Raw genomic sequence first — 20,411 nt, forward strand, 5'->3', positions numbered from 1 at the left:
TCTCTAGTGACTGCGGTGCACGTGGCTTTCCTGGCTGGTGCTGAGTGAGCGCTGACAAAGTTTGCTTACGTGCACCCATCCCTTTCTCCTTCACACATCCTCCCCTTCTGTGGGTCAAGGCTACCTATGGTCACATTATTATATGCATGCGAGAGCCTGGCAATCCCTGGGAGCCCAGATCGTGTGTTATGGATCAACCTGAGATCTAGAGGTCCCCCCTATGATAGTCTACATTTTATTAGACCCCTCTCTGGGGTTTAGTGGTGCTACCTTGCACTTAGTTAATGTGCTCCATGCTCAGTGCTCATGTTTAAGAAGTTGTGCTCCTTGTGCAGGGGACTTCATAGTTGAGAAAAGATTGTCTTCCTTCACATGCAACGTTGAGCTCTGAGCAGTGGGTGGATGAGTGTGGGAGCAGGCTGGACCTGGGTTTCTTACTTATCTCCCCAGTTGTGGAGTGGTTACAGCATTGCCCCTTGTGCGGTGTCTAGCTTGCCCTCATGTGATTTATATAAGGTCCAATCCCTTGGAAAGTAGTAGTCTGCTTTCTAAAAATCCTCTAGGAGAATCATTCCACTAAGAGAGTCACTTTTTTTTTTTTTTTTGAGGCTAAGGGAATTCAGAACCTTTGATAAGTTGTTGGTCTTAGAGTCATTCTTTCTCTGCTCTTTGCTTGATGGAAACTCATCTTATCCTTTTATTCTTGGCGTGAGTAACACCATTGTACTGGTTCTTCCTCTATTTTTCTTCCACAAAGTATAAATGTGCACTATGAGAATGGTTTATAATGGTTGTTTCACACTCTAATCTAAAATAACACACTTAGATTACTCAGAATTTACTTCAGAGAATATTTGAACAGAATCATCCTTGCTTCTAAATTTTATTTGGTCATAACTAGTAATTATAAACCTATACTCACTGATTCTCATTCATCTCGAACTCATATTATTTTTGTGACCCACGTGGGCTACACTTTTGCTTTGATTTGTGAAGCTGATTTTATTCAGGTGTTTTATTAATTCATTCAACAACTCTGTTTTAGGTGCTACAGGAGGACAAAAAAGAATTATCATGAATTCTGCTCCAAAATAGTTCAAAAAGGAAGATAAGATATTAGGAAGAAAATAATTTTGTTAGATATTTTGAAATATTAATGTAACTTGATGTCTGCACATGTGTAGACATGTGTGTATGTAGACGCATGTAATATATACCATATAGTACATGTCTGGAAATATTACTGGAGAAATTGAGCATCATAATAAGCTTGGTGAATCCATGTGAATCAAGTATCTCAAGTAAAGAACATTTAAAAATCTTCTTCCTTTTAGTTCTACCAGTTCTCTGTTGGAAATCAGAGAGAAGGAAGGCTTCTGTGCCATGGCCATTATCCTGAAATCCTCGTGGTGGATGCCACCAGCCTTGAGGTGTTGTACTCCTTAGTATCAAAGATCTCTCCAGATTGGATTAGCTCCATGAGTATTATTCGATCCCATCGAACACAAGGTCAGTGTGCCCTTTAGGAGTTTCTACACTATGACTGAATGGTTAGTTTACTGTAGAGTTGTATGATGTGTCACATGTTAATATACTTTGTTATATTCTTAGGTTTAAGAAATGACTTCTCTCATGATTTATGGTCTGTCTCTACTTTCATAAAGGAGTCTGATTTAAGTCTGAATTAAGATTTAAAGTGTTACATTATCTCCATTCCATGGAATAGATCACTAGTTTATGGCTGTCTTAGAGTGTGTCAGTGATTTTCTGAAGTGGAAGAAGAATGTCTTAACCCCTTGGAGGTATGGTGGGAGGAACTGTAGTTTATCTGTGTATTTCTTGGGCCCGGTTTTGTCACTTGCTGAAGAGGCATAGGAAGTGTTTCCATTTTTTGTGGAGTTGATGAAAATGGAGGGGATTACACACAATTAAATTTAATGAAAGGTCCTGGTAAGTGCTTGGTGTGTAGTTGATGCTCAGACAAATACAAGTATGTTTTCTTCATTTCCGTTGAAACCTTTCAGTAACAATTGTGAGAACGAAAGTAAAATTGTTCAGGACAAGAACAGTAATTAATACTGAACATGTATATTCCTATATGTCTCTTTTGGAGCATTTTTTTCCTCCCAAATGCCTCATAGTTGTGTGCTCTTCTGTAAAGGCTGACCTGTAATTAGCACCACTGCCACCGCCGTGAGACTTCATTTACTGAGTGCTCACAGTATCGGGCGCATGCTGAGTGTTTACATGTGGTAACAGTTCTCACAGCACCCAGTGGGATAGGTACAGTTGTCTTAGGATGTGTGGGTGAGGAGATGGGTGAAGTGTAGCATGGTGGAGTCTTTACTTAAGATCACAGAGCAAGTCTGTGGCTTACTGGTGCCCAGATGGACCCCAGAGCAGTTACTTTACCACTGTGTTACACCACCTCCATTGGTGAACTGCCTTCAGTTTCATGGGAGATTTCCTTTATTATCTCTTATGGTTGGAAATCAGCACATAGCTTTTTATTCAACAGCCATTCAGCAGATATTTATTGAGTGCCTACTGTCTTCTAGGCACGAAGGATTGAACTACTGAAAGGACTCAAATTCTAGTAAGGGAGGATGATATATAAATAAATGGCAGTTCAGGGTGTGAAATGTGATGAGATAGAGAAATAGCACAGAGGCTAGAATTAGTGAAGGCAGTGAAGGGGCTTTGAGGGCAAGTAGGAAGGCTGCCCAGATTAGATGAAGTCTCTAAAAATAGTTTGTACATAGGTACAAAAAGCATTACCTAGGTATGTGTGGGAAATATCCACATGTGAAATATACATGTACACACTGGTCTGAATAGGATAGAATGTAACTTGAATGGAAAATTTTGTGCTGTGCATGCATTTCTAAGTGTTGTCAGTTTATAATGTTGCTAACATACACAATTTTTAATCTGCTTTACCCTATTCTAGTGTGTAGATATTTGAGAATTTTAGATATATTGGTATGTTGCACTTTTACAGTAATTGACAGGCTTGTGAGTAGTTGTTCTAGCTTCTTCGTACAGAGATTGTGGAATTGTAATCAGTGCATTTCAGTGCTTTACCTTGCCTATGGAGCCAGGCAGTACAAATAAAGTTTATACTGAAATGTAGCAAACACTGTTTTTTAAATAACAGTAATAACTTATTTTTATTGATGTGTTGAGGGCTATACCTGTGGTGTGTCTTAATTCTCATAACAGACCATTAACGTAGGTACTGTCATTACTTTATTCATTTACATTTGCTTACAGATAAGCAAATTGAATTTAGGATAGTTTAGTTAAGTTATGCACAGTTCGTTGGTTAATTAGTGAAGAAAATGTGATTTTAACGCATACTCCCTCACTCTGGAGCCTGCATTAGACTGCTATCTAATGCCCCTCCTCTCGGAGTTCACGAATATTACTGTCGTGCTGTGACTGCTCCCTCACCCGAAGCTGATGAATTTGGGTTTTATGTCATGTCTTTCTCTTGATCATGGCCTATGGAGGGTGTGGTGTGCAATAAAATGGCGGGCAAGGGAGGTGGGGTAAGGGGGAATGTGTGCCCTGAAGAAAGAAAGTGACTGTGCTCCCCCATGACGAATAAATAAAAGTGAACTTTGAAGAATAAAAGTTGTGTGTTTGATTTTTAGTTTATTAAATTCTTAAATTTTTTTTTAAAAAGTAATTTTTTAGCATAGTAATCAAGAACACTTGAAATCATTAAAACTTGTAAGTTAGAAATAAATGAAGCAGCTAAAAAAAACTTTTCCTTGAACTCCAAATTTTTGATCATCTTCATTAACCTGTTTTGAAATCAGTTCTCCGTTATTTCTTAAAATATAGAATTAGGTTTTCATGCTAATTGTAAAACATGCTATTATTTAATTTCATTAAAGCAAACCACACAAGGGAATCCCCATAAGGTTAACAGCTGACCTTTCAGCAGAAACTCTGCAAACCAGAAGGGAGTGGCAGGACATATTTAAAGTGATGAAGGAGAAGAAACTACAACCAGGATTACTCTACCCAGCAAGGATCTCATTCAGATTTGACAGAGAAATTAAAACCTTTACAGACAAGCAAAAGCTAAGAGAATTCAGCCCCACCAAACCAGCTTTACAACAAATGCTAAAGGAACTTCTTTAGGCAGGAAACACAAGAGAAGGAAAAGACCTACAATAATAAACCCAAAACAATTAAGAAAATGGTAATAGGAACATACATATTGATAATTACCTTAAATGTAAATGGATTAAATGCTCCCACCAAAAGACATAGATTGGCTGAATGGATACAAAAACAAGACCTGTATATATGCTGTCTACAAGAGATCCACTTCAAACCTAGGGACACATACAGACTGAAAGTGAGGGGATGGAAAAAGATACTCCATGCAAACGGAAATCAAAAGAAACCTGGAGTAGCAATTCCTGTATCAAACAAAATAGACTTTAAAACAAAGACTATTACAAGAGACAAAGAAGGACACTACATAATGATCAAGGGATCCATCCAAGAAGAAGATGTAGCAATTGTAAATATTTATGCACGCACCATAGGAGCACCTCAATACATAAGGCAAATACTAACAGCCATAAAAGGGGAAATCAACAGTAACACAGTCATAGTAGGGGACTTTAACACCCCACTTTCACCAATGGACAGATCATCCAAAATGAAAATAAATAAGGAACCACAAGCTTTAAATGATACATTAAACAAGATGGACTTAATTAATATTTATAGGACATTCCATCCAAAAACAACAAAATACACATTCTTCTCAAGTGCTCGTGGAACATTCTCCAGGATAGATTATATCTTGGGTCACAAATCAAGCCTTGGTAAATTTAAGAAAATTGAAATCGTATCAAGTATCTTTCCTGACCACAACGCTATGAGACTAGATATCAATTACAGGAAAAACTCTGTACGAAATACAAACACATGGAGGCTAAACAGCACACTACTTAATGAGCAAGAGATCACTGAAGAAATCAAAGAGGAAATCAAAAAAACCTAGAAACAAATGACAAAGCACAACAACCTATGGGATGCAGCAAAAGCAGTTCTAAGAGGGAAGTTTATAGCAATACAATCCTACCTTAAGAAACAAGAAATATCTCAAATAAACAATCTAACCTTACACCTAAAGCAATTAGAGAAAGAAGAAAAAAAAAACCCCAAAGTTAGCAGAAGGAAAGAAATCATAAAGATGAGATCAGAGATAAATGAAAAAGAAATGAAGGAAATGATAGCAAAGATCAATAAAACTAAAAGCTGGTTCTTTGAGAAGATAAACAAAATTGGTAAACCATTAGCCAGACTTATCAAGAAAAAAATGGAGAAGACTCAAATCAATAGAATTAGAAATGAAAAAGGAGAAGTAACAACTGACACTGCAGAAATACAAAATATCATGAGAGATCACTATAAGCAACTATATGCCAATAAAATGGACAACTTGGAACAAATGGACAAATTCTTAGAAATGCAAAACCTTCCGAGACTGAACCAGGAAGAAATAGAAAATATGAATAGACCAATCACAAGCACTGAAATTGAAAGTGTGATTAAAAATCTTCCAACAAACAAAAGCCCAGGACCAGATGGCTTCACAGGCGAATTCTATCAAACATTTAGAGAAGAGCTAACACTTACCCTTCTCAAACTCTTCCAAAATATAGCAGGGGGAGGAACACTCCCAAACTCATTCTACGAGGCCACCATCACTCTGATACCAAAACCAGACAAAGAAGTCACAAAGAAAGAAAACTACTGGCCAATATCACTGATGAACAGAGATGCAAAAATCCTCAACAAAGTACTAGCAAACAGACTCCACAGCACATTAAAAGAATCATACACTATGATTAAGTGGGGTTTATCCCAGGAATGCAAGGCTTCTTCAATATATGCAAATCAGTCAACGTGATACACCATATTAACAAATTGAAGGAGAAAAACCATATGATCATCTCAATAGATGCAGAGACAGCTTTCGACAAAATTCAACACCCATTTATGATAAAAACCCTGCAGAAAGTAGGCATAGAGGGAACTTTCCTCAACACAATAAAGGCCATATATGACAAACCCACAGCCAACATCGTCCTCAATGGTGAAAAACTGAAAGCATTTCCACTAAGATCAGGAACAAGACAAGGTTGCCCACTCTCACCACTATTATTCAACATAGTTTTGGAAGTTTCAGCCACAGCACTCAGAGAAGAAAAAGAAATAAAAGGAATCCAAATCAGAAAAGAAGAAGTAAAGCTTCCACTGTTTGCAGATGACATGATACTATACATAGAGAATCCTAAAGATGCTACCAGAAAACTACTAGAGCTAATCAATGAATTTGGTAAAGTAGCAGGATACAAAATTAATGCACAGAATTCTCTGGCATACCTATACACTAATGATGAAAAATCTGAAAGTGAAATTAAGAAAACACTCCCATTTACCATTGCAACAAAAAGAATAAAATATCTAGGAATAAACCTACCTAAGGAGACAAAAGACCTGTATGCAGAAAATTATAAGACACTGATGCAAGAAATTAAAGATGATACAAATAGATGGAGAGATATACCATGTTCTTGGATTGGAGAAATCAACATTGTGAAAATGACTCTACTACTCAAAGCAATCTACAAATACAATGCAATTCCTATCAAACTACCACTGGCATTTTTCACAGAACTACAAGAAAAAATTTCTCAATTTGTATGGAAACACAAAAGACCTCAAATAGCCAAAGCAATCTTGAGAGAGAAAAACGGAGCTGGAGGAATCAGGTTCCCTGATTTTAGACTATACTACAAAGATACAGTAATCAAGACAGTATGGTACTGGCACAGAAATAGATGTATAGATCAATGGAACAGGATAGAAAGCCCAGAGATAAACCCATGCACACATGGTCACCTTACCTTTGATTAAGGAGAAAAGAATATACAGTGGAGAAAAGACAGCCTCTTCAATAAGTGGTTCTGGGAAAACTCAAAAGCTGCATGTAAAAGAATGAAATTAGAACACTGCCTAACGCCATACACAAAAATAAACTCCAAATGGATTAAAGACCTAAATGTAAGGCCAGACACCATCAAACTCTTAGAGGAAAACATAGGCAGAACACTCTATGACATAAATCACAGCAAGATCCTTTTTGACCCACCTCCTAGAGAAATGGAAATAAAAACAAAAATAAACAAATGGGACCTAATGAAACTTAAAAGCTTTTGCACAGCAAAGGAAACCATAAACAAGATGAAAAGACAACCCTCAGAATGGGAGAAAACATTTGCAAATGAAGCAACGGACAAAGGATTAATCTCCGAAACATACAAGCAACTCATGCAGCTCAATATCAAAAAAAAACAAACAACCCAATCCAAAAATGGGCAGAAGACCTAAATAGACATTTCTCCAAAGAAGATATACAGACTGCCAACAAACACATGAAAGAATGCTCAATATCACTAATCATTAGAGAAATGCAAATCAAAACTACAATGAGTTATCATCTCACACCGCTCAGAATGGCCATCATCAAAAAAATCTGCAAACAATAAATGCTGGAGAGGGTGGAGAAAAGGGAACCCTCTTGTACTGTTGGTGGGAATGTGAATTGATACAGCCACTATGGAGAACAGTATGGAGGTTCTTTAAAAAACTAAAAATAGAACTACCATACGACCCAGCAATCCCACTACTGGGCATATACCCTGAGAAAACTAGGGGGAAGCAGCTGCATAGCACAGGGAGATCAGCTCGGTGCTTTGTGACCACCTAGAGGGGTGGAGTGGGATAGGGAGGGTGATGGAAGAAAACAAAACAACAAAAAAAGCAAACCATGGTCCATGTCACTGTTGTAACCATATTATTGTTTAAAAAGAAAGCATGTTGTGCTTGTAACTGGCTGCTTCTTCCTTCTTGGTGTAGAGGACACTGTGGTGGCGCTCTCAGTGACGGGCATCTTGAAGGTGTGGATTGTTACCTCGGAAATAAGTGGCCTGCAGGTGAGACAAATGAGGCTGGAAGTCAGTTCTCTGTTTCTGTTCTTATGGAGTCTTACATTTTAGGCCCCTTCTCTTTTTTACTTAAAGAGGAAGGAAAAAGCTATTCTTTTCAATAGTCTTATTGACATAGTATAGAAGAGTCCCCTAGTATGCTCTCTCTGTACGTGAATTTTTTTTTTTCCCTTTTGAAGATAGATATCTGCCTTACCAAGGATGCAAAACAGAGAAACATGCAGTGCAGGATCTGAAGTAGAGAAACACAGAAGAGGATTTTCCTCAACTGCTTCTGTTTAAATTTGAAGTTAAAAGGTAGTTTGCTTGATGGGGAAAAAAAAAAGCAAATGACCACAAAGAAGATATAAAGCAGGTTTTAGTCCTCTGAGTTCTTTGGACTTGAATTCCTTGTTACTTTTTAGCAATAAGAAAGGCAGATCAATTTTCTGGCAATATAGATAGTAATATCTTCAGTTAGGGAAATTTTAGACATTGAATCTGGGAGAAAGTGCAGGAATTGATGAGTTTTTTTTAACCTACAAGCACATGTAACTATAAAAGTTAGGATTGACTCAAATTTTTATCATCTGTCATTGCCAGTGATGACACTCTGACTCACATTAGTATTTTAATCTTAAGTAGCTTTGTAGCAAAGATGTTGTACCCAGATGATTTTAGAGTATATCTTTGCTGCTTTTTACTACCTTGGTTCTCACGTGAGGGGCTAAATTGATGAACATATCAAGAGATGCCTTTATTTCATTTTGTTTTCTTTATCATTGTGTGATAATTTTAACTGACGACCCAGCCAATCCTAAAGTTTTACAGATCTTTCTCTTTTCAGGATACTGAGCCAATATTTGAAGAGGAGTCCAAACCAATTTATTGTCAGAATTGCCAAAGCATCTCTTTTTGTGCATTCACACAGAGGTCGCTTCTGGTTGTGTGCTCCAAGTATTGGAGGGTAAGATAACTACATAAGTAAGAAATTGTATTTTTGCCCTTCGTGATATTGGTCTATCAGACTTCCGAAGAAAATTGTAAGGCGGAGCTTGGTGTTAGAATATTTGAGACATTTGGTCTGATTTTGATATCATATTTTGAGGTATGGAATTTGGCTGTATATAGTTGTCTTTTTTGTTTTGGTTCATAGAATGATTCAGTTAATGGTTGTTAGTTCTATTGATTTTAATTTCTGCCTTTTGCTACCATATTTTTCATTGTCTTGTCAGTACAGCATGGGCCATGGTGGTGAGTTTTCTGCAAGTTGGCTGTATCTTTGTAGGTTGTTATTATCCCAATTGCCATTCTTTTCTGACATTTTGGAGTTGGCAAGGTCTTCTTCTGTCACTAAAGAGCTAATGATGGAAGGTATATATTACTTTCACATTGCCAGACTTTAATATTTCCATAATAGGAAAAGAGCCGTCAAATATTGATCACTTGCTCTGCTCTGTGCCTAGCATACTTTTCAAAGCTTTCCATGTATTATTTGGAAAAAACTCTCCAAGGGGTGGTATATTAGTTATCTAATCCTGCGTAACAAATTACTTCAAAAGTTAGTCACTTAAAACAACAAATATGAATCATCTGTTTTTGGTCAGGAATTTGGGTTTCTGTGGGTCAGGAATCTGGGCATGGCTTGGCTGGGTACCTCTGGCCCAGGGTCTCTCGCAGACTGTGTTGAAGATTTCGACCGGGATGACTACCTCATCCCACGGCTCACCTAGGAGAGGGTCCTGCTTCCAAACCTACCTGGTGGTTGACAGGCCTCAGGTCCTACTGACTGTTGGCTGAGACCTTAGTTCTTTGCCATGTGGGCCTCTCCATTAGGACAGCTCACAACACAGGAGCTGCCCTTCCTCAGAATAAGTGAGTCAGAGTGACTTCCTTGGTGGTCCTGTGGTTAAGACTTCATGCTCCCAATTCAGGGGGCACAGGTTCAATCCGTGGCCGGGGAACTAAGATGCCACACATGCTGCACAACGTGGCCAAAAAAAAAAAAAAGTGAGCAAGAGAAGGTGTAGCCAAGACCCACCTAATCTTAGAGCTGAGATCCCATTACCTCTGCCACATTCAGTTCTCTAGAAACCATCACAAAAGGCCGCCTGTACTCAAGGGAGAGGACTACCTGAGGATCCTAATACTACCAGGAGTCAGGGATCGGTGGGGCCGTTTTGGAGGCCGCCTGCCACGGCAGGGATTGTGGCTTTGCCCATTTCGCAGATGAGGCAACTGAGGCGTAGAGGGGATAAGTAACTTGGCTAAGGTTATACAAGTGGTGGTGGTTGTACAAGTGACTAAGGTTATACAACTCAGGCAGCCTGACTGCAGCAGCTGCTCTCATTACTACTGCGCTATCCTGTCTCAGAGTGGACAGCCTTACCATATGATTGTTGTTTGGGAATAAGATTAGAGAAGAAAAGCTAGCAGCTGCTTAGTTGTAGTAGGCCATATGGGATCCTTCCTTTGTCTTAAAACTTAAAACACATCCAAATAGAAATAAAACAAAGTGCAAGAGGATACAGTGAAACATATACACCCTTTTCCCCCAGGGCACTTCCCTTCCCCTCCCCAGAGGCAGTAGCTAATACCAGTTTCTTGTGTGCCCATTGTCACCATTTTATAATCATGTGAGATCAGCCTTCTCTTAAGTGCACACACAAGAGTGAAAAGACTGGATGAATGGTACAGGATAGAATGCCCAGAGATAAACCCACGCACATATGGGCACCTAATTTACGACAAAGGAGGCAAGAACATACAATGGAGAAAAGACAGTGCTTCAATAAGTGGTGCTGGGAAAACTGGACAACTACATGTAAAAGAATGAAATTAGAACACTACCTAACACCATACACAAAAATAAACTCCAAATGGATTAAAGACTTAAATGTAAGACCAGATACTATAAAACTCTTAGAGGAAAACATAGGAAAACACTCTTTGACATAAACCACAGAAAAATCTTTTTTGACCCACCTGCTAGAGTAACGGAAATAAAAACAAATATTAAAAAATGGGACTTAATTAAACTTAAAAGCTTTTGCACAGCAAAAGAAGCCATTAACAAGACAAAGAGACAACCCTTAGAATGGGAGAAAATATTTGCAAATGAAACAACAGACAAAGGATTAATCTCCAAAATATACAAACAGCTCATGGAGCTCAATATCAAAAAAACAAACAATCCAGTTAAAAAATGGGCAGAAGACCTAAATAGACATTTCACAAGGAAGGCCTACAGATGGCCAAGAGGCACATGAAAGGATGCTCAACATCACTAATTATTAGAAAAATGCAAATCAAAACTACAATGAGGTATCACCTCACACTGATCAGAATGGCCATTATCAAAAAAGCTAGAAACAATAAATACTGGAAAGGGTGTGTTGAAAACGGAACCCTCCTACACTGTTGGTGGGAATATAAATTGATACAACCACTGTGGAAAACAGTATGGAGGTTCCTTAATAAAACTAAAAATAGAACTGCCATATGACCCAGCAATCCCACTGCTGGGCATATACCCTGAGCAAACCATAATTCAAAAAGAGTCATGTACCACAATGTTCATTGCAGCTCTATTTACAATAGCCAGGAGATGGAAGCAACCTAAGTGTCCATCATCAGATGAATGGATAAAGAAGATGTGGCACATATATACAATGGAATATTACTCAGCCATAAAAAGAAATGAAATTGAGTTATTTGTAGTGAGGTGGATGGACCTAGAGTCTGTCATATAGAGTGAAGTAAGTCAGAAAGAGAGAAACAAATACCATATGCTAATGCATATATATGGAATCTAAAAAAAAAAAAAAAGTGGTACTGATGAACCTAGTTGCAGGGCAGGAATAAAGAGGTAGACATAGAGAATGGACTTGATGACATGGGGTGGGAGGGTGAAGCTGGGGCGAAGTGAGAATAGCATCGACGTATATACACTACGGAATGTAAAATAGTTGGCTGGTGGGAAGCAGCAGCATAGCACAGGGAGGGAGGCTTAAGAGAGAGGGGATACGGGGACATGTGTATGTATATGGCTGATTCACTTTGTTGTGCAACAGAAACTAACATGGTATTGTGAAGCAATTATACTCCAGTAAAGATGTATTAAAAAAAAAAAAAAAAGACAACCAAAGAGTGAGAGAAGATAGCTATGGTGTACACTCTGATGAGGGACTCGTCTATTATTGATAAAAAACAACTTCTACAGGTCAAGAAGAAAAACACCGACAACCCAATAGGAAAACGAACAAAAACATTTCACAAGAGAGGAAAGCCAGGTGACCAGTAAATGTATAGAAAGGTGTTCAGTTTCATTAATCGTCAGGGAACTGCATACGAAAACAACATGTAGATGGTATTGCAACCCACCAGCATGACTTTCTCAGTTACTGCCAAAAAGAGGTTTTCAGTTTTTACATGGTTAAATTGTCTTATTTTGTTTTATGGTTTTTAAAACGATTGCGAATCTCTTATTCCTCGTAGGTATTTGATGCTGGGGACTACTCCCTGTTGTGCTCAGGTCCGAGTGAAAATGGACAGACGTGGACTGGAGGTGACTTTGTCTCGGCAGATAAAGTCATCATTTGGACTGAAAATGGGCAAAGTTATATTTACAAACTACCTGCCAGGTATTCAATAAATAATGTTAGGACTTTAATTGAAAGCAAAAGTTTCCAAATTTGGGGTATAACCTGAAAGTATGAAAATGTAGAAAGTATAAATATTTAATTTAGGTAAAAAACTCGAGAACTTAAGTTAGATTTGTAATTGAGGTTTAACTTCTAAGCACAAAAAATTAGGTGGAGTTTTTATTTGAAGTAGGGTATGTTAGTAACATTAATTATTTAATTTCACGCCGATACTAAATTAACTATAAAACATCCATATTTTGTCCATTGTCAAAAAAAGTCATCATATGGTATGATAAAATAGTTAATGTCAGTATTTTTACTGAATGTTGTAGTTTTCTCATTTTCAGTTGCCTTCCAGCTAGTGATTCATTCCGCAGTGATGTGGGGAAAGCAGTTGAAAATTTAGTTCCTCCGGTACAACATAGCCTCTTGGATCGAACAGATAAAGAGGTAAAATTCTTCAGGTATCATTTATAATTGGTAGTTATGTTGAAAAATTTTTACAACTATATTTATTGGTGTCTTTGGTAGCTAAGCATTTGAAAGATTCAGTACAATTCAAGGCTGTGTGTTAGATACTCTAAAACATTTTGACATGGTCAGTTATTATAAGCACAGTTTTCAGATTTGCTTATAATACGCCTATAATGTAGCAGTCACTTTTCTCCAGGAATAAAAATGGTCTTATACTGATTACAAAGTGGCAATGACTTTTTGATAAAATTCATATTGATGGTATAAATTGATTTTATACTCATGCAGTTATAAACATAGTGAGAGATGTAATTTTAGAAGCACAAAGATAATTATGTAATAATGCTGACTGATTATTATTTGAACAAGGTATTGCAGTATCTCCCCAAAACCATGTAGTGATTTAAATCATTAGGCATTAGAAATAAAGAAAAAAGACATTTTTTCCCCTATAAAAACCAAATTTATTATGACTTCTAAGAACCTACTTAATATCAATTTAAATTTGAAATGCACTTAGTACTGGGTTTTCAACTCTCTATTCTTTGAGCATTAAGAGAGAAGCTTTGGTTTTGGAAATAAAGTTTCCTTTACTCAAGTTGTAGGTTTCCACAGCTTTTTTATTCTGAACATTTTGTTCCATCTTTGTGTGGAGAGATGGCGAGGGGAAGGGAATTAATTTTTACGTGAATATTTTGAATATATAGAATTTATATATCCATGTACAATTAAGATCCTCTATGACCTGTCCTTTAGTCTCTTAACTTAAACTCCTACTTACTGCTCTCCAAACGAGATAGTCACTTCTATTTAAATCAAGAGATAATGACTTATGTAAAAAACATACATGATGGGATTTCCCTGGTGGTCCAGTGGTTTGGACTCAGCACTTTCACTGCTGGGGCCTGGGTTCAGTCCCTGGTCAGGGAACTCAGATCTTGCAAGCTGCTTGGCCCAGCCAAAAAAAAAAAAACAAACCATGAAACAAAACAAATACATGCCATGTTTCTTTATGTATCAGCTCCCCAATACATTTTAAATTAAAATATATGTACTGTGTGGTGTTAGATACACATTGAAATATGAAATACTGGTTATTACAGCTGTTGTAGCAACTTTTCCTAGTTAAGCATGTTGTTTATCAATTAAAACTTTTAGTAATTTTCAGGCTTTAAGTTAAATCAAGTAATTAACTATGCTTAATGCATATAATTTCTATAGGATAATGCTTTTTAGGAAACAACTGATACCGAATACGGATTATCTGTTAACAATATGTTTAAACACTGAAGTCTATTTTTTTTTTTTTGCGGTACACGGGCCTCTCACTGTTTTGGCCTCTCCCGTTGCGGAGCACAGGCTCCGGACACGCAGGCCCAACGGCCATGGCTCACAGGCCCAGCCGCTTCGCGGCATGTGGGATCTTCCCGGACCGGGGCACGAACCCTTGTCCCCTGCATTGGCAGGTGGACTCTCAACCACTGCGCCACCAGGGAAGCCTCCTGAAGTCTATTTTTTACTGCTTTTTAGGATGAGCTTCTATGCTTTAATGCTCCAGTTTTAGTATATTAATAATCTAAACTTTAAATTTAGGAGTCCACCACTATTTAGTATTTTCAAATAAGTGGTCTCACTAAAGACACAGGATCTTAAGCAGAAAAATAATTTGTTTTAAAAATGAAAGTATGCACAACACCCTAATGAATGGTTTTTGTTCCTAGTAGTTTATAGCAAACATACCAGGCTAGGTTCAAGTGGATTATGTAAATGTCATCAAGTTTCATGCCATTAGTTGAAAAATATTCTCATAAAAAAAAAAAGAGTCCTCTAATTGTACAAGCTTGGTAGTTTAGATTTGCATCTACTCTTGGAGACTAATCAGGGATGGGCAGAAAGCTCAGATTAGCCTGTTCTCCCCTTTTGACCTTTTAAGTGGAGAATTTTCTTTTTGGTAATGAGGGGTATATCTTTGTATTAATTGCTTAATAGCAGACAAATAATTGCATTGTGGCTTTTATAAAGCGGAGAAAAAGAATAAAAATATTAATTCTAGAGAAAGACTATAAATTTAGTTTTCATTTGTGTTCTATGTACCGGATTTGGGTATTAGTTGATATGTGTTTCAGTGCTACAAAATTAATTAAAATATTATTGAATACTCATTCTATAAATGCACTTTTTTTTTTAACTCTGGTACCGAGGCAAAGTACTTAACACCCTAATCTGAAAAAATGTTAATGTGTGGAATATTTTGTTTAAAAAGATATCTAAGGGTATTTGAACAAATTTTTTTTTTTACAGTTGCTAATTTGTCCTCCTGTTACTCGGTTCTTCTATGGATGTAAGGAATACTTCCACAAACTATTGATTCAGGGTGATTCTTCTGGAAGATTGAATATTTGGAACATATCAGACACACCTGATAAACAGGAAGGTACAGGAAGTACTAGTAAATCACTTGCAGTAATTTCTCAATTTTTTAAATTTAACAACCTAAATACCGGCCACTGTGTAGCAAATTCATAATGTACATATGTCAGTTTCTTCTTAGAATTATAGTTGATGACAGTTATTCTTTGGTATATTACTGAATCATCTGTAAGCACATTTATTTTTATATGTTTAATGTTTTTTCTAAAATACTTAAATGTTTTTCTTTTGTACCAAACAAAACCTCCACAGAGCTGGAAATGACAACTTCTGTTAGTTTGCAAGAGGCATTTGATAAACTGAATCCTTGTCCTGCCGGAATTATAGATCAGCTGAGTGTCATTCCCAATAGTAATGAACCTCTGAAGGTGACCGCAAGTGTGTACATACCAGCCCACGGGCGACTCGTTTGTGGCCGTGAAGATGGAAGCATCGTTATTGTACCTGCCACGCAGACAGCCATAGTGCAACTGCTGCAAGGGGAGCACATGCTCCGCAGAGGTATCCTGAAGATCTCCTAGTGTCTAAAGTGTTTTGAGAACTCTGTAACCATGAACTTGACAATGTCTACACTCTTTGTTTTTAACAAATACAATGAATCCGTGTAGTTGTTAGTGTGCAATGTAGTTGGGAGAATTTAATGTGCAGTTAATAAAATACACTCCAGTTGACCCTTGAACAACTCGGGGGGTTAGGGGCACTGACCCTCTGCACAGTTGAAAATCTGCATGTTACTTTACAGTTGGCCCTCTGTATCCTTGGATTCAATCAGCTGCCCCTGTGTAGTACTATAGTAAATACTTACTGAAAAAAATCTGCATATAAGTGGACCTGTGCAGTTCAAACCTCTGTTGTTCAAGGATCAACTGTACTTAGTGTCTATTATTGGAATAAACACCATGTAATGACTGTAAATAAAGAGGTATCTAATTTTATCTCTTTGATATGTGTTAATAATTCCATTTATTATTGGGTACCTATATAGTGTAGTAGTAATTATCATATTATCAGTAATACTGGTAATCTTTTAGAACAATGCTGTCCAGTAGAACTATATATGTAACAATATAGGTGATTTTCTAATAGGCACATTAAGAAAAGTAAAAATGAAGCAGGAGAAATTAATTTTAATAATATATTTTCTTTAACCTAGTACAGCAAAACTATTTTCATTTCAACTTGTAATCAATATAAAAATTACTAATGAGATATTTTACATTTTTTCGGTGCTAAGTCTTTGAAATCTCATGTATATTTTACATTCGTAGCACATATGAATCCACTCTAGCCACACTGCAAGAGTTCAGTAGTCTCATGTGGTATGTAGCTACTGTATTTCTAGAACTACAGAGCAGTTCTAGAAAACTAGAAGCCTTTTCAATGATAAAATGTATAGCTAAATCCAAAACCTCGTTCACAGGTTGGCCACCTCACAGGACACTCCGTGGTCATCGGAACAAAGTCACATGTTTGTTGTATCCGCATCAGGTCTCAGCTCGTTATGATCAAAGATATCTGATATCTGGAGGCGTGGATTTTTCGGTCATAATTTGGGACATTTTTTCTGGAGAAATGAAACACATCTTCTGTGTCCATGGTGGCGAGATTACTCAGCTTCTGGTTCCACCTGAAAACTGCAGTGTAAGTTGATCATGAAAGATTATTTCACTGTGGTAGAGTCAAGTTGTGTTGCTATCAGGCTTAATATAAGTGAAATCCAGAGTAACTTAAAATGTGACAGGAGAATTAAAAAATCCTTTTAATTTAAAAACTAAACAGTGGTAATGTGATGTTTAGACAAAGTTACAGTTGTTACCATTGGGCACATAGACGTAGAAGATGCACATAGTTTTTTTCCTGTTATTAGCTCCTAAACAGCTTGTCCCCGAAATGTAGTAGTAATTTAGAATATGTTTACTGAAGTTTCAATTTTTTGTTCTAAAGTAGTTTAAGTATCCCCAAAGTCATTCTCTAATCTCATTATTTTCAGCTTCATCTGAGCAAAAAGATAGTAAACGTATACTTTGGTAGTTTGAAGCAAAATACTTCTCATTACTTATAAATAGAGTTCGTTTATTTTGATATTTTTTTGTGGCTGCGCCGTGCAGCTTGTGGGATCTTAGTTTCCTGACCAAGGGTCAAACCTGGGCCCCGGCAGTGAAAGCACTGAGTCCTAACCACTGGACTGCCCGGAAATTCCCTAGAGTTCGTTTAAATAAACAATTATTGTGACAAGAGAAAGTATAACAGGCACTGAAAATGATTTTGGAAAATTTTGTACATACCTTTGTGAAAGCAGATTGCTTTCTTAGTGATGTGCGTGTAGGTTAGGCCATGATGTCAAATATAAACAGCCTAATAATTTTAGAAATAGGAGATTTTAGGAGAACTTAGGATGGATGAATAACAGACCCATAATTTATATTACTGTTTGTTAATCATGAACTTGTTCATGTGATTAGCCACTTCTGTTGGCATCATCACTATGCCCACACATTCACACGTGTGTGTGCACACACATACACAAACACACAGACACCGTCTTCTTGCACACATATTTCATGCTTATCATAATCCCTACAGCATCACCAGTTATGGTTTTACTGAAATGAAAAGCATTTGACTTCTGTATCTGATCCAGTATTCACAAGGAGTCTCATTTCAAAGCTCAGAAAATCTTCCTTGGCCTTTCTACTTACTTAATCTTCCTGGTAATGTGTGTTATCTGCCATGTTCTGCCAGTGCTAGATTTCATTTGACTTGATACTGGTGATGTTATAGGAGGTTCTAGTACCAGTGTCTCTCTCTCTCTTTTTTTCCCCTGCCAGATTTGAAAATTCAGATACTTAATTATCCTCTTCCTTCTTTTTAAAATTTTTTTGCCTTTTTCTTGCTTCCCAGTTGGTTGTTCATTTCTTTTAATCTTCATCACTGAGAAAAATTATTGTGTATTTATTTAAATAACCAATTGTATGTCTATTTTAGTGAAATACATATCATTGTCATTATACTAAGTTATAGCACTGTTAGAACCCCTGCCCTAAACTTTATTTAACAGTACTTAATGCCCCATACTAAAACATGAGTTTTTTGATCTCTGACTGCAAATTTGGGGAAATATCTAATTTTTTGATGCTGACATTGATAATTTAGATTATTTTATTTCAGTTTAGTGCAACCATTTCTAATTTGGCTGGTTTTTGTTTCCATAAGAATAAAACACTGAAAATTAACTAGAGTGTGTGTGTGTGTGTATGTGTGTGTGTGTGTGTGTGTGTGTGTGTGTGTATTTTTTTAATTACAGGTATTAAAAGGAAAGTTTTTTTGAGTGGTTTCCATAAGGTCATGTTTTCTTTTTGAACTACATTAATATATTTTTTAGCTTACATATTTATATGAGAACATTTTCTGGTTTCTTTTTAAAAAATTTCAAGTGGGTATTTAATATAATAAAATTTTTTTGATCAACTGCATTTAGAAATAATCTGTAGTGAGTAAAAGCTACCTAATAGACATACATGCAACTAAATAGAGAATGGTCTCCTTACTAGACTAGGTGCTCACCAGAGGTGCTAGTTGCCTGGGAAATACAAAGAAGAGAGACACAGACAAGGAAGCCTGGTACTTGGAAAATAATTTACTCATTATAGGCTTAACAGTAGAATTTTCTTGTTTTTAATTAACTTTCAAAAGTACTGATTAAGACAAATTTGCTTTTAGCTTTGTGATAATTTGACAGTAAATAATGCCTGCCTAGTTATTAAGCTGTTCATTTAGCTGGTAGTTTTAGGTCCAGCAGCTAATATGTTTGAAAATCAAAGAGCCTAACTGATTAATAAAAAGCTAAGAATTTGATATTTGCTAAATGTTTAGCAGATGACTATTTTGCTGAGATTAGAGTTAACATCATATGCTGATTTTAATACTAGAATTGTCCTCATAAATTGATGCAGTGTCATTTTCTTTTAGCAAGAAAAACTTTTACTTTAAAATGATCTGGTAGTTGGAAGATTATAAATATTTACCAGCTGTAATGATTAAAGATAAATACTGAAAAGTTTGTCATCTGCTTTTTTGATTAGAATAGGGTTTTGGTTTTTATCTTGCGTAGATTGGGAAAGAAGTTGAGTTTTGATTTCTTGCAATTTTTTTTTTTACCCCAGGAAAAGATGTTCTAAAACAGAGAAATGTTGGTTGCATTTTAAAAATGACTTAAATTGTAATTAAGAATGTACAATTATGATGAATTTTTCTTTCTTAATTTGTGGTCATTTCATGTTTACCAAAATATAGGAAGTTGTTAAAACTGAGCAAAATCATTGTCTCCTGGCTTTGGTAGACAGTGAATGAAAAATGAAACCCTGCCTGCTGGGTAGAAAGGATGCTGCGGCTGGAGATGAGCTTTGAGGACAGACTATACGCCCTTTCACAACTCCACACACATGTACATCTTACTTGTCTACTGTCTAGGTGTTTCTTTGTCATCCTTTCTTTCCCCACTCCTTCATTTTTGTGCTCTTTTAGCATTTTTTTACCTGAAATCTTTCCAAATTCTTGCTATAGATTAGTATTACTTTAGTGCCAGACTCAGTGGTTCTATACACTTTATTTTTAATAAACTATTTCTCTATTCTTTTATTAATGGGAGTTTTAATTATTTAAAAATTTTGACATGTTCATAGATGATAAACATTTCCTATAGTGTTATGTAGAGTACCTGCATTGAATAGATTTTATGTTTGTTGTACATTGAAGGTTTTTGTTTTTCATTTTTTAGAGGAATTTTATTTATTTATTTTTTCCCAAATAGTAAAGCTCCATTTAGTCAAAGTGCTTTGAA

General features: G+C 36.5%; 1 protein-coding gene across 6 annotated transcripts in view; it reads left to right on the forward strand.

Annotated features, from left to right (window-relative positions):
* WDR7 (WD repeat domain 7) overlaps positions 1–20,411 on the forward strand; it is a 374,489-nt gene that overhangs the window by 30,004 nt on the left and 324,074 nt on the right. For 4 of the 6 annotated variants that reach the window (XM_060310354.1, XM_060310358.1, XM_060310355.1 and 1 more), the window contains 8 exons: positions 1,335–1,509; positions 7,954–8,030; positions 8,869–8,988; positions 12,519–12,664; positions 13,000–13,117; positions 15,443–15,575; positions 15,824–16,072; positions 16,992–17,212. In XM_060310354.1, coding sequence (XP_060166337.1) covers positions 1,335–1,509; positions 7,954–8,030; positions 8,869–8,988; positions 12,519–12,664; positions 13,000–13,117; positions 15,443–15,575; positions 15,824–16,072; positions 16,992–17,212 — 1,239 coding nt within the window. The remainder of the gene's footprint in view (positions 1–1,334; positions 1,510–7,953; positions 8,031–8,868; positions 8,989–12,518; positions 12,665–12,999; positions 13,118–15,442; positions 15,576–15,823; positions 16,073–16,991; positions 17,213–20,411) is intronic. The other 2 variants (XM_060310357.1, XM_030868017.2) reach the window with 1 other exon arrangement.

The sequence above is a fragment of the Globicephala melas genome, chromosome 13 (assembly GCF_963455315.2).
Source record: "Globicephala melas chromosome 13, mGloMel1.2, whole genome shotgun sequence".
Taxonomy (NCBI): Eukaryota; Metazoa; Chordata; class Mammalia; order Artiodactyla; family Delphinidae; genus Globicephala; species Globicephala melas.